Source organism: Salmo trutta, chromosome 21 (assembly GCF_901001165.1).
Source record: "Salmo trutta chromosome 21, fSalTru1.1, whole genome shotgun sequence".
In the NCBI taxonomy this organism is placed as follows: domain Eukaryota; kingdom Metazoa; phylum Chordata; class Actinopteri; order Salmoniformes; family Salmonidae; genus Salmo; species Salmo trutta.
The window spans coordinates 36,265,157-36,280,234 of NC_042977.1; the positions used below are offsets into that span (position 1 = coordinate 36,265,157).

The 15,078-nt window shown below is 45.9% G+C and overlaps 1 protein-coding gene across 1 annotated transcript in view; it reads left to right on the forward strand.

The window, feature by feature from the left end:
• The window catches only part of LOC115157331 (cadherin-24), a 220,016-nt gene that overhangs the window by 117,336 nt on the left and 87,602 nt on the right, over positions 1 to 15,078 (forward strand). The window contains exons 3-5 of the mRNA XM_029705498.1: positions 4,513 to 4,807; positions 6,906 to 7,025; positions 8,535 to 8,702. Of these exons, the coding sequence (XP_029561358.1) occupies positions 4,513 to 4,807; positions 6,906 to 7,025; positions 8,535 to 8,702 (583 nt within the window). The remainder of the gene's footprint in view (positions 1 to 4,512; positions 4,808 to 6,905; positions 7,026 to 8,534; positions 8,703 to 15,078) is intronic.

Here is a 15,078-nt window from a genome sequence, read left to right on the forward strand (position 1 = left end):
TACATTACAGCATACTGCCTCAACAAATGGAAGCAGCAGGAAATCAGGACAACTCCCAGAGGGTTGATGAACAGGGATACGTACTTCGTCAACACCACAACAAGCTGGCGCAACTAAGGAAGGCTATGGAAGAGGTTCTTTGCAGTCTTCAACATCTCGAACATACCCGAGAGGCGTTGTCTTCAACTAGCGGAGGATACTCTGCCACCAGTCGACCCAGCGAGCCAGCACACCAGTTTATTCAGCAGTCCGCCCAGGTCAGTGATGCCCGTTTGTCCCTCCTGTAAAAATATGACGGAATACCATCTAAATGCTGTGGCTTCCTACTCCAGTGTTCCCTCTATTTTGCGCACCAGATGGGAGCCCCCACCACCGAGAGGTCCAAGGTTGCCACAGTAATTTCTCTGATGACTGGACGGGCGTTGGAGTGGGCTACGGCCGTCTGAGAGAGAGGAGAGGAGGAGCTGGCTTTGTATGAGAGGTTAATGGCTTGGTTCAGAGGTTTCTTTGATCATCAACCGGAGGGCAGAGGGGGGGTGAGAGCCTACTCCAACTACGGCAGGATGACCAGACCACTGCCAAATACGCGCTCACCTTCCAGACAGTAGCAGCATCCAGCGGATGGAATGAGCAGGCGCTCCATACGCTATTCCGAAGAGGACTGCGCAAGGAGGTCCAGACTGAACTGGCATGTCAAGACAACAACCTCTCCTTGGACGCACTCATCGCGATGGCCATCCGTTTGGATAACCTACTTTGGGAGCGTCGGTACCCACATCGCTTCTCTTCCTCCCTCAGTAAACACTCTGTATCAGAGCCTGAACCTATGGAGGTAGGGGTCACACGCCTCCCCACAGAGGAGCTACTTTCCCGCTCCCTCTCGAGTTGTAGCCCCTGTGGTCTGGGACGTAGATGTGGACATTCGCCAGGCTCTGGAGAGGGAACCCGCACCCACTACCTGTCCTCCTGAGCGCATCTACGTTCCCACGGGAATAAGCGAGAGGCTGTTGACCTGGGCACACACAGCTGTTGTCGCTGGACATCCTGGGATCACCCGAACAATCTCTCTCTGAAAAGTATTGGTGGCCCACCTTGGCGCAGGACGTTATTCGCTACGCCAACTCCTGTGTGCCCAAACTAAGTCCACCCGGCACGCTCCAACAGGGAAACTCCTTCCCCATTCCTGTGCTTCAGCGTCCCTGGTCTTATCTATCCATTGATTTTGTCACTGATCTCGCATCCTCTGATGGTTTCACCACCACTTTGGTGGTTGTGGATAGATTCTCGAAATCCTGTTGTTTTATCACTCTCTCTGGTCTCCCTACTGCTCCCCAGGTTACTGAGGCACTGTTCCAGTAGGTCTTCCGGCATAATGGCCTTCTGGAGGACATCATCTCTGACTGTGGCCCCCAATTCACAACACGAGAATGGAGAGCCTTCATGGAGAAGCTCAGGGTCACGGTCAGCCTCACTTCCGGGTATAGGCCTCAGTCCAACGGGCAGGTGGGAGCACACCGGTCACAACTTGTGGACTTGTTTACGTGCTGCTGTGCGGTTTGTTGCTAACGTTACTTTGCTACCTCCCAACTTTAGGGTTTTAACTTTTTAATTACTGTTTCATATTTGTATTTTTCCCTCGCTCAAATTTTCATTCAACTTTTTCACCTGGACACTTTATCTGGACATGGTTCTACACGACCTCTACCAGCCGAAGCTAAGTGGTAACATGAACATTATAATTTGTAATTGCAGTAGCTGTACTCATAATATACAGGAGAACGATTGGCTTATGGCGGTGATAGCCGTGCTGCAAGCCCAGCTTCAGACGCAATCGTTAGGCAAGGGTCATTTAAGTGTAGGAAAGGATGAAACAGCGTCTGTGCCACCAGTAAGTACAGATAAACATCCCTTTTTCAGGACCCTGTCTTTCAAAGATAATTCATAAAAATCCACATATCTTCATTGTAAAGGCTTTAAACACTGTTTCCCATGCATGTTCAATGAACCATCAACAATTAATGAACATGCACCTGTGGAATGGTCGCTAGGACACTAACAGCTTACAGAGGGTAGGCAATTAAGATCACGGTTATGAAAACTTAGGACACTAAAGAGGTCTTTCTACTTACTCTGAAAAACACCAAAAGAAAGATGCCCAGGGTCCCTGCTCATCTGCTTGAACGTGCCTTAGGCATGCTGCAAGGAGGCATGAGGACTGCAGATGTGGCCAGGGCAATAAATTGCAATGTCCGTACTGTGAGACGCCTAAGACAGAGCTACAGGGAGACAGGACGGACAACTGATTGTCCTCGCAGTGGCAGACCACGTATAACACCTGCACAGGATCGGTACATCCGAACATCACACCTGCGGGACAGGTACAGGATGGCAACAACTGCCTGAGTTACACCAGGAACGCACAATCCCTCCATCAGTGCTCAGACTGTCCGCAATAGGCTGAGAGAGGCTGGACTGAGGGCTTGTAGGCCTGTTGTAAGGCAGGTCCTCACCAGACATCACTGGTAACAACGTCGCCTATGGGCACAAACCCACCGTCGCTGGACCAGACAGGATTGGCAAAAGTGCTCTTCACTGACGAGTCGCGGTTTTGTCTCACCAGGGGTGATGGTCGGATTCGCATTTATCGTCGAAGGAATGAGTGTTACACCGAGGCCTGTACTCAGAAGCGGGATTGATTTAGAGGTGAGGGGTCCATCATGGTCTGGGGCGGTGTGTCACAGCATCATCGGATGCTCATTGCAGGCAATCTCAACGCTGTGCATTACAGGAAGACTTCCTCCTCCCTCATGTGCTACTCTTCCTGCAGGCTCATCCTGACATGACCCTCCAGCATGACAATGCCACCAGCCAACCTGCTCGTTCTGTGCATGATTTCCTGCAAGACAGGAATGTTAGTGTTCTGTCATGGCCAGCAAAGAGCCCGGATCTCAATCCCATTGAGCACGTCTGGGACCTGTTGAATCGGAGGGTGAGGGCTAGGGCCATTCCCCCCAGAAATGTCCGGGAACTTGCAGGTGCCTTGGTGGAAGAGTGGGGTAACATGTCACAGCAAATCTGGTGCAGTCCATGAGGAGGAGATGCACTGCAGTACTTAATGCAGCTGGTGGCCACACCAGATACTGGCTGTTACTTTTAATTTTGACCCCCCTTTGTTCAGGGACACGTTATTCCATTTCTGTTAGTCACATGTCTGTGGAACTTGTTCAGTTTATGTCTCAGTTGTTGAATCTTGTTATGTTCATACAAATATTTACACATGTTAAATTTGCTGAAAATAAACGCAGTTGACAGTGACAGGATGTTTCTTTTTTTGCTGAGTTTATGTTTAAACATAATGCATACAGAATTGTTTAGCTCAACTCAGCAGACACTCAGAGTGTAAACTTATAAAAAGGTTATATTTAGGTGTAAACACACATCCATGTGAATCGTTTACTCACTGGGAGGGGGCATACATCTATTTTTCCCATTGAAATGGGGATCTGTAAAACTAATGAATATTTTGATTCAGAGTATCCTTTTTCATTTCATTTAGCGAATGAGCTTAGCTGTTGCCATGCAACACTGCTTTCAAGCGGCCCCCACTCACACTTTTCTTCTGAATTCACAATGTCACACTCTCTTGGAGTGGGGCTAATTTTGCACTCTTTTGTCAGGGTTCCTATTCCGTCCTCGTTTGAGCTGTAATGAGAATGAATGCTGATGTGCGGAGCGCATCCCCTGAGCAGGGCCATGGAGATGGAGATGGGGGAGGCGGATCCTTCTTCTACTATCCTGCTCCGCTTGAGAGACCCCTAGCCACCAGCCAGCCAGCCAGCCAGGGCTAAGCCAGCCAGCAGCAGTCAGGATCAAGACTGCATGCACCCATGCCTTCCTTAATACACTCTCAGTAGTTGGGAAATAATTGATTAGGCCTCAACTTACTACGTGTTAAATTTCTACTTTCATTAATCATTGCAGCAGTAGGGAACTGTATTTCACAGATTGATGAGAATAGCAGGCCTAGTTAAACTGGTGCATTACTATGGATATTGAGATTATGATGATCCTAGTTCAGGGCCATTGCCCCATAGATGGACCTGGAAAGATCAGAGGGTGTTGGTTTGTATGTGTTTCAGTGTTCTTGTTCTTCTATAATCACAGTGTATAATCACTTTGTATAATCACAGTGTATAATCACAGCGTATAACCACAGTGTAGAATCACTGTGTACAATCACTGTGTAGATTCACTGTGTAGAATCATAGTGTAGAATCACAGTGTATAATCACTATGTATAATCACTGTGTATAATCACTGTATAATCACTATGTATAATCACTGTGTATAATCACTGTATAATCACTATGTATAATCACTGTGTATAATCACTGTGTATAATCCCTTTTATTTCTCTTTGATTCATTCTCTTTTATTTTATAAATTATAGCTCGTCCTCTATATATCTCCTCTCTCCCTCTCTCTCTTTTTTTTGCTCTCACTCTCTCTCAGCTGCACACTGACATGGACAGAGGTGATGGACGCACCAAGTACTTGCTGCGTGGTGAGGGGGCGGGGTCGGTGTTTGTGATTGACGAGAAGACAGGCAACATCCATGTCACCAAACCCCTGGATCGTGAGGAGAAGGACGAGTACCGCCTCATCGCCACAGCAACCGACCGGCAGACCGACCGGGCCCTGGAGCCATCATCCACGTTCATCATCAGAGTACAGGACATCAACGACAACCCCCCTCTGTTTGAGGAAGGGCCCTACAGCGCCACCGTGCCTGAGATGGCCAACATAGGTACTGAAGCCGAGGAGCCGTTGTCTGTTTTATCTGCTGTTTTATCAGCAACTGTCTGCTTCCATTTTATTAATACCATCATCCATTTTGATGTGGGCTTGCTTTCCAAAGCTCGGTCCCAGATTGAGTTGTTCAGTCAATCATGGTTTCAATATTTACCCGGGATGAAATATTTACCTAGGTACTTTTCAAAATGCACATTGGGTTGCTGTGAGACTAGTAGATAGCGGAGCCATGAAAGTCTTATTAAAGAGCTGTTACATAAAATTGGTCATATCTTCCACCATCAATGCTACAGTGGTAATAAGATAATGATAGTAGTCACAATAACACACAGTCAGCCTGTCGAAGAGATTGGTTGAGATGTCTTTCATCATCTCACTTTCACTATGATTTCAGTTTTCTTCCCTTGATTGCTCTAAACAACTTGTGTGATGTGAATTTCATCCCCACGGTTAGTTTTAAGTGGATACTAGGATATGATTTCTATAGCTACTATAGCCTTACAGTATTTCACATGGAAAGAAATCACTATGGTGTTCACCCAGGGTATGAACGTCTCAGTGCCAGGCAGTGTGAATAGAATTCTGCTCCATTCACTGGTAATACATCTGTCTGAATGTATGATCACTCCAAATTATGACTGTGCTATATCACCACGGCAGACTGTAAATCAATAGATTTATCTCTCTTGTGTTTGTTGCGTCAACCCTAGTCAACCTTGTTTGATCTGTCTATCTGATCATTATTTTACTGCCGCTTGCATCAAAACATTTGCTTCTCTCACTCTCCCTTTCTCTCTCCATCTTCCATGTGCCTTGTTTTTTTTACACATATTTAACTTGTTTTTTGTTGGTACAAAACTATCTCCATACTTTAATTTGTTTGTATGGGTTACCTTCAGACGAGTCCCATGACACATGCGGGGGCCATAGAGAAAAACGGAGAACACCGTTGTTCGAGAGAGTCTCCCCTTTCTATCGTGGGGTCATATTAGTTACAACAACAAAAAACGCTACAGATGATTTTCGGGATGTGTCATGGTCTGACAAACACAGCTGTAGCTTGGCCACCTTCCATCGCAGTTGCGGAAGGCCAACATCACTGTATGTGGTGGATTGAGATGCAGCCCATGCAAAAAACTGATATCTCTAGCTGAAACTGATGGATTTTGATGGAGATTTTTATATTATGTTACTTAGACTGATGCACGGGTGCATCACTATGGCCTTTTAACTACCTGTGATAGATCAGTAATCAGACCCAGTCTCACTCGTCTCTCCCTCCCTCCCTCCTCCCTCCCTCCCTCCTCCCTCCCTCCCTCCCTCCTCCCTCTCTCTCTCCCTCCCTTGCTCTCTCTCCCGGTGACACTGTTGGGGCTTTGATGTCAGAAAACAGCAACAGCTGCTCCCACAAATCCCCTCTTCCCTCAGAGCTTGTCAGCCCAGTGCCCCATGGGAAACATAGTTCTTCTTTCCAAACTATATATATATATATATATTTTTTTTTTTGTTGCTACAATTTCAATATCACACATAAAGTTGACGGTCTTTGATTTATTTGGTGGGAAAAAGTGTCCATATCTGTCAGGAGAGGCAGGGATTCATGACATGAGGGAGTCAGGGGGAGACAAGGGGGGCGACCGACAGACGGAGAAATTGAGAGGGAGCCAAAGGGGATTGTGACAGAGATGAAGAGAAATGAAGTGAGACAGACAGAATGGAGAGAGAAAGAAGGTGTACAGCAGGGGAGAAGGAAAGTGAATAAAATATTTGTCACACTGCTGCCGAAAGAGAGAGAGGGGTGAGAGAGAGAGAGAGAGAGAGGTGAGAGAGAGAGAGAGAGAGAGAGAGAGAGAGAGGTGAGAGAGAGAGATGAGAGAGAGAGATGAGAAAGAGAGAGGTGGGGGTTGTCAGCTAGCCAGTCAATCAGTCAGTCAGTCAGCCAGTGTGTATTTGGCTCTCTGGCAGTGCTGAGTTAATGTACTGCTGTGTCCAGTCAGTGTGTGTGTGTGTGTGTGTGTGTGTGTGTGTGTGTGTGTGTGTGTGTGGTATGCTGTTTTATTAACACTCCTCTGCTCTCTCCCCTCCTCCCTCAGGTACTTCTATAATCCAGGTGACAGCGACAGATGCTGATGACCCAACCTATGGGAACAGTGCCAGGCTGGTGTACACACTTGTGCAGGGACAGCAGTTCTTCTCTGTGGATCCACAGACAGGTGAGTGCCTCTTGTTCTCCACTTAGTGTGCATGCACTCCCTCCCTGCCTCTCTGCTCCCTCCCTCCCCTCCTCCCTCTCTACCTCTCTGCTCCTCCCTCCCTCTCTACTCCCTCCCTCCCTCTCTGCTCCCTCCCTCCCTCTCTACTTCCTTCCTCCCTTCTGCTCCCTTCCTCCCTCTCTACTTCCTCCCTCCCTCCCTCTCTCCCTGCTCCCTCCCACCCTCCCTCCGCCTTCCCTCTCTGCTCCCTCTCCAGCCAACCATTTTCTTCCTTTACAAGTCTCTTTTCAGTATGTATCTCCACAGCTCTTTATTTCTCTCCCTTCTCTATCCCTATCCCTCCTTCAATCTCTCTCTCAGTCCCTCACACTGTCTGTCAGGCTTGCCCATTCCTCTCTATCTACCCCCTCCCCTTATCCCCTTCTCTCACCTCCCTCCCATTCGCCCCACGTCTCGTTTCCCCTATTCCCTCTCTCGGTGTCCCCTCCTGCTCCTTCTCAGTTAATCCAGTTCAAGCTGGCAGAAATCTATTCAGACTGCCAGAGTCTATGTGCATCCAACAAACTGCAGCAACCGCCTTAAATTATATTTTTTGAAGGCGGAAAAACAAAAAGATGTCTGCTCAAAGGGAGATGTCAGGAAAGGTTTGGGAGAGATTAAAAAGGCTCAAAGGACCTGTCTCTTCACTAAAATCTACTGTGTGTTTCGGGGGGCTTTGGTGTCAACCCAGGCAGATGGGAAAGTCTTCTGCACACTGCCTGAGAGGAAACCGTGGGCATTTCAAACATCACATTTTGTCCTCTGTTGCCTCACTAGGTGATTGACAGCCTGCAAGCTAGTAAACACTGCATTTTATACCTTATGTTTACTGTACGAGTGTGTCGCCTAGTTAGGTATTTTGAAGTCTGTTTGCTGAGTGAGTGTGTGTGGGCATATGTGTGTACTAGTTGGATTTATTCTATTTGTCGACAAGGGGATATTATAGGTAGACAGCGTCTGCAATGCCGTTATTGAATTCTGATGCAATTTAATTAATTGTTGGAGGCACCTCTGGTATGAGTGAAGAGGGTTCTGCTGGTGGGTTTTTGTATGCTAATTGGTTATATTATCCTAATTCTGCACAGCGTATGTTAACTGAAGCTCTCGTCCATTAGCAGGGTTTGCATGCAGAGCCAGTCCACTCTGTTCGCTCTCTTCATTTAAAAAGGTCTCATTCTGTACACACACACATCCCAGAGCCACATCACATTTGCTCAGGTATTGATGCTGGTTGCTTGTTAATTCCCTACATATACCCCATCAAAGCCTCATATTTTCACTAGCTTTACAAGAGTATACATTATTTCAAGGTGATTTAGCTACCTTGGCTGCCAGTCTCCTGGTTTGGCTGGGTTTGGTGAGCACAGCTAGAGGCAGCCTCTGTATGTGAAGCAGAAACATTGTCATTCTGCATAGTGGAAATGATTGATCTTGAACTACTGTATGTCTTTGGTGTGTGTGTTTTCCCAGGTATCCTGCGTACAGCAGTACCTGATATGGACAGAGAAACCCAGGACCAATACCTGGTTGTCCTGCAGGCCAAGGACATGGGGGGCCATCTGGGAGGCCTCTCAGGGACCACTACTGTCACTGTCAGGCTGAGTGACGTCAATGACAACCCTCCTCGCTTCACCCAGAGTGAGTGACACTTACACACATATCACATGCACACATGCTCACACACACCCACAAATATACTCACAAATACACCCACTGTGACGTGGTAAGGTTGGACCCAGGTGCAGAGAAGAGACCAGACGAGGAATCAGTGGTTAAGGATAAACATAATACTTTACTGAGAAACGATAGCCGCAGGATCACAGGACACTTGAAAAAAACAACTAACACTATGTCTCGAAACCGCACTCATGAAACGACCGCACACGTTAAACAATTCAAGCTTCTGCAAAGGACAACAGAAAATACACCTCTTTTAACAGGGAAACCATAATGAGTAAATTTGACTCACCTGAGTGTCGTTAATGTCTCTAGGACGGTCTGTGCCGCCCTCTGATGACAGGTGGAACCATGACACCCACACACACACACACACACACACACACACACACACACACACACACACACACACACACACACACACACACACACACACACACACACACACACACACACACACACACACACGCACACACACACACACCTGTCCCTCCCACACACACTCTAAGAGATTTACTTCATCAATCAATCGCTCTGAGCTAGAAACACAATTTGCCACCTTGGGGCAGTTCTGGTGGCAATGGGCAGGGTTCTAAACGGACCACATGTACACTTAGGCTCCTTTGAAGCATCCTAGGAGAGAGGAGAGGAGGAGAGAGGAGGGGAGGGGAGGAGAGAGAAGGGGAGAGGAGGAGAGAGGAGAGGAGAGATGAAATAAGAGGAGGCGAACCAATGGGGAAGTGCTACCATTAAACCAGACTTATTCTTCCAGCCTGTTCATTGCTGTTAGTACCCCTGCCGCTACAGTGTGACAGTTGGGGGTTAGGACACTACCAACGCCAGGCTCCCCGCCGCTCTGCTCAATTACATACCCGGGCCTAAAAGAGACTCACAATCAACCTCTTTCTCCCAAAGTCAGTGCTGCTTACTATATTTCACATGGTATTTACCATTGGGGGAGGATTAAATAGGAATGAATGAACCAGGTGTTGGTGAATAGTATTATATTCCCTAACAAGTTGTAATGGGATAGTTTGATGAACCAGGTGTTGGTAAGTAGTATTATATTCCCTAACAAGTTGTAATGGGATGGTTTGATGAACCAGGTGTTGGTGAATAGTATTATATTCCCTAACAAGTTGTAATGGGATGGTTTGCGGGCCGCAACACAAATGTATTCTCTGACATCACGAGACTCATAAAAGCCTCCTGTGTTTTGCCTCCAATCCCTCCATTCATGACTTTCTTCAAGGAGCCAAGCAGTACTCTAGCGTTGTTACCATATGACAGCTTTGATAGCTGTCAAGGTATGTCCTAACACCAAAACCTGACAACCTGTGGAGCTTGTGAACCCAGAAGGATATCGAGATTCACTGTGTAAATTACACCCCTACAATGTTCTAGGAACCATATGTGGGCTGCTCCTTAGCCAGGGCAGAACATTGATTCACAGCTCAGGGGCAGTTGGCTGGGAAGATGTTCCACATGCGGACTCAGGTGCTCCGTATCCAATCTGGAGTTTTATGCACTTTTAAAAGCCTTGGCTGCCAAGGGGAGTGGAGACGCAGCCTGCGCCCGGATGATGGATGGATTGGTAGATTGTCTGATGGATGACTACATAGGTAGGCCTGATAAGATCAGTGCATTTTTTATGCAACAACGAGATGAGAGACAACGATACAGAGAGGGTTTCATCATAAATATTACTAATTTATTTCCCCAGAGTGTGTGCCCGTTAATGAGAACATTTGACTTGGGAAGAATTAGAGGGATGGGGGGATGGTGAAAGACGGGAGAAAGCGAGAGAGAGGGAGAAAGAGAGAGGGGGAGGTAGAGAAAGACAAAAATGAAGAGGACGAGAAAGAGATAAAGAGAGTCCTCCTTAGGGAAGGAGAAAGAGATAAAGACCAGAATGATAGTTTGACTGGAGATATGAAAGGACAGAGGGAATGGGCAGAACAGTAAGAGGGAGGAGGTGAAAGAAAGAATGGAACAGGGCACACAAAGACCGCCAGAAGAAGAGAAATACTCACACTGTGAAATCTATGAAATAAGGAGCGAGGGAGCGAGAGAATGGAGCAGAGGGAGGTAGGATGGTAATCACGGTAATTTGTCCTCTGAGGAAATGAGCGAGAGGAAAAGAAGAGAAGTATGAGTGGGTGAGGTGATGAAGTTGCAGGGGAGTGAGAATGGCAATGCATAACAGCTTAACCCTGTGTGTGTGCATGTGTGTGTTCTTGAGTATGTAGCCTATTTGTGCCATATATTAGACAAGTACCTGTAAACACCGATTCTCCATCTATCTTGCTCAGCCTTGCTCTCCACTCTTTCTCCTCTTGACACACAGGTACATGTGCACACACACTGTATCTCAAATATGACTCACTAGCTAGCATACCTTCATTGTATATAATTGTATAAATGTATAAGAAGAATATCTACACGCACACATACACACACATGCTGATGTTTGGCAGCTCATCAAGTTGAGAGAAGGAGACTGGAAGAGTGAGAGGTGACAGGCTTTGTCATCTTCCTTCTGTGCCAACCTTATCCCCTGCTTTTCTTCTCTTTCCTCTCTCTCTCTCTCTCTCTCTCTCTCTCGCTCTCTCTCTCTCCCTTTCACTGTCTCTCACTCTCTCTCCCTTGCACTCTCTTTCACAATCTCCCCAATCTCTTCCCCTGCATCTATCTCTTTATCTCTCTTTGTCTCTTTGTCTCTTTGTCTCTCTCTCTCTCTCTCTCTCTCTCTCTCTCAATTCAATTCAATTCAATTCGCTTTATTGGCATGACGTAACAATGTATATATTGCCAAAGCTTATTTTGGATATTTACAATAGAAAAATAAATAAAAATGAGAATCAAAATTGTCAACGGGACAACAGTAACAACAATAACCAAGGGTCAAAATAACCATACATTCAACAATAACAATAAGCATACAGTAGAGGACATGTGCAGGTTGATTGGACGGGTAGCCTATCCTCATCAGAGAGGTCTTTCAAATTTGGGGAAATGACACTCTCTAATTGTTTTATATTTTTGACATTTTGTCAGGAAATGCAGCTCCGTCTCAGGTTCTGCTGTTGTGCAGTGTTTGCACAGCCTTTCCTCTACAGGGAGCCAGGTTTTCCTGTGTCTACCCTTCTCAATGGCAAAGCTGTGCTCACTGAGCCTGTACTTTGTCAAGGTTTTTCTAAGGTTTTAACAGTAACCATGGTCAAATATTTAGCCACGGTGTACTGTCGATTTAGGGCCAGATAGCACTGCATTTTGCTTTGTGTTTGTGCTTGTGCTTGGGTTTCCCAATAAGCAATGCAGTTTTGTTTTGACTGTGTTGTAATTTGGTTTATTCTGATTGATTGGATGTTCTGGTCCTGAGGCTTCAGTGTGATAGTAGAACAGGTTTGTGAACTCAGCCCCAGGACCAGCTGGATGAGTGGACTCTTCTTTGCTCAACTCTTGGCATTGCAGGGCTTGGTAATGATATGAGAGGGGGTCACTGTATTTTAGATGTTTCCAAAACTTAATTGCTCTTTTTTGAGTTTTATTATTAGTGGATATTTGCCTAATTCTTCCTTGCATGCATTGTTTGTAGTTTCCCTCTGGACATGTAGTAGAATCTTACAGAACTCTGCATGCAGGGTTTCAATGGGGTGTTTGTCCCATTTGATGAAATCTTGTTTTGCAAGTGGACCCCACACCTCGCTGCCATAAAGTGCAATTGGTTCAATGACATATTCAATTAGTTTTAGCCACATTTTAATAGGTATTTCAATTTGAATTTGCTTTTTAATGGCGTAGAATGCCCTGCGTGCTTTCTCTCTCAGTTCATTCACTGCCTCATTAAGGTGTCCAGTTGAGCTTATTTTTAAACCTACAGTGAGGGAAAAAAGTATTTGATCCCCTGCTGATTTTGTATGTTTGCCCACTGACAAAGAAATTATCAGTCTATAATTTTAATGGTAGGTTTATTTGAACAGTGAGAGACAGAATAACAACAACAAATGTTATAAATTGATTTGCATTTTAATGAAGGAAATAAGTATTTGACCCCCTCTCAATCAGAAAGATTTCTGGCTCCCAGGTGTCTTTTATACAGGTAACGAGCTGAGATTAGGAGCACACTCTTAAAGGGATTGCTCCTAATCTCAGTTTGTTACCTGTATAAAAGTCACCTGTCCACAGAAGCAATCAATCAATCAGATTCCAAACTCTCCACCATGGCCAAGACCAAAGAGCTCTCCAAGGATGTCAGGGCCAAGATTGTAGACCTACACAAGGCTGGAATGGGCTACAAGACCATCGCCAAGCAGCTTAGTGAGAAGGTGACAACAGTTGGTGCGATTATTTGCAAATGGAAGAAACACAAAAGAACTGTCAATCTCCCTTGGCTTGGGGCTCCATGCAAGATCTCACCTCGTGGAGTTGCAATGATCATGAGAATGTTGAGGAATCAGCCCAGAACTACACGGGAGTATCTTGTCAATGATCTCAAGGCAGCTGGGACCATAGTCACCAAGAAAACAATTGGTAACACACTACGCCGTGAAGGACTGAAATCCTGCAGCACCCGCAAGGTCCCCCTGCTCAAGAAAGCACATATACATGCCCGTCTGAAGTTTGCCAATGAACATCTGAATGATTCAAAGGACAACTGGGTGAATGTGTTGTGGTCAGATGAGACCAAAATGGAGCTCTTTGGCATCAACTCAACTCGCCGGGTTTGGAGGAGGAGGAATGCTGCCTATGACCCCAAGAACACCATCCCCACCGTCAAACATAGAGGTGGAAACATTATGCTTTGGGGGTGTTTTTCTGCTAAGGAGACAGGACAACTTCACCGCATCAAAGGGACGATGGACGGGGCCATGTACCGTCAAATCTTGGGTGAGAACCTCCTTCCCTCAGCCAGGGCATTGAAAATGGGTCGTGGATGGGTATTCAAGCATGACAATGACCCAAAACACACGGGCAAGGCGACAAAGCAGTGGCTCAAGAAGAAGCACATTAAGGTCCTGGAGTGGCCTAGCCAGTCTCCAGACCTTAATCCCATAGAAAATCTGTGGAGGGAGCTGAAGGTTCGAGTTGCTAAACGTCAGCCTCGAAACCTTAATGACTTGGGGAAGATCTGCAAAGAGGAGTGGGACAAAATCCCTCCTGAGATGTGTGCAAACCTGGTGGCCAACTACAAGAAACGTCTGACCTCTGTGATTGCCAACAAGGGTTTTGCCACCAAGTACTAAGTCATGTTTTGCAGAGGGGTCAAATACTTTTTTCCCTCATTAAAATGCGTTTTTCCTCATTTTTGACATGCGTTTTTCTGGATGTTTTGTTGTTATTCTGTCTCTCACTGTTCAAATAAACCTACCATTAAAATTATAGACTGATCATTTCTTTGTCAGTGGGCAAATGTACAAAATCAGCAGGGGATCAAATACTTTTTTCCCTCACTGTAAGTAATTGTAGTGTGTACAGTACTCTATATATTTTGTACCAATTGAGAACTTTGGTCTAATTCCCTGAGATCTGGATCTTCTCTGGAAAATCATTATTTTAGTCTTTTTGGGGTTTACTGCCAGGGCCCAGGTCTGGCAGTACTGCTCTAGCAGGTCCAGGCTCTGCTGTAGGCCATGTGCTGTGGGTGACAGCAGGCATAGGTCATCTGTGAAGAGTAGGCATTTATCTTCTGAATTGTGGAGACTAACACCAGGGGCTGAGGATTTTTCTAGAATAGTGGCCAATTCGTTAATGTAAATATTGAAGAGTGCAGGGCTCAGATTGCAACCCTGGCGATGGCCCCGCCCCTGGTTAAAGAATTCTGTTATTTTCTTACCAATTTTAATGCTGCACGTATTGCCAGTATACATTGATTTAATTATGTCATATGTTTTACCCCCTACACCACTTTCAATAACTTTGTAGAACAGTCCTGTATGCCAAATAGAATCAAATGCTTTAAATCCAATTTGGCTTTTACTCTCTCTCTCTCTCTCTCGCTCTCTCTTTTGTCTCCCTTTCTCTCCCCACCTCTCTCTCTGTCTCTCTTTCTCTTTCCCCCAACCCCCTATCTCTCCATCTGTTTTTCTCCCCCACATACACCCCCAATGCCCCTAGTCACCCCCTTCACACTGTCCTTTCACACTCCCCCATCTGTTCCTGTTTTAGAGCACCACAGAGAGCCAATCACTCTCTCTGATTGTTAAATAGAAGCATCCATGCGGGAATTCTCCCCTCTGTCCTAACAATCAGTCACAGTACACTCCAGTCTGACCATAAACCTGCATGTATTAACCAACACTTATGCTCCCATCACACCATATATGTATTTTAGTAG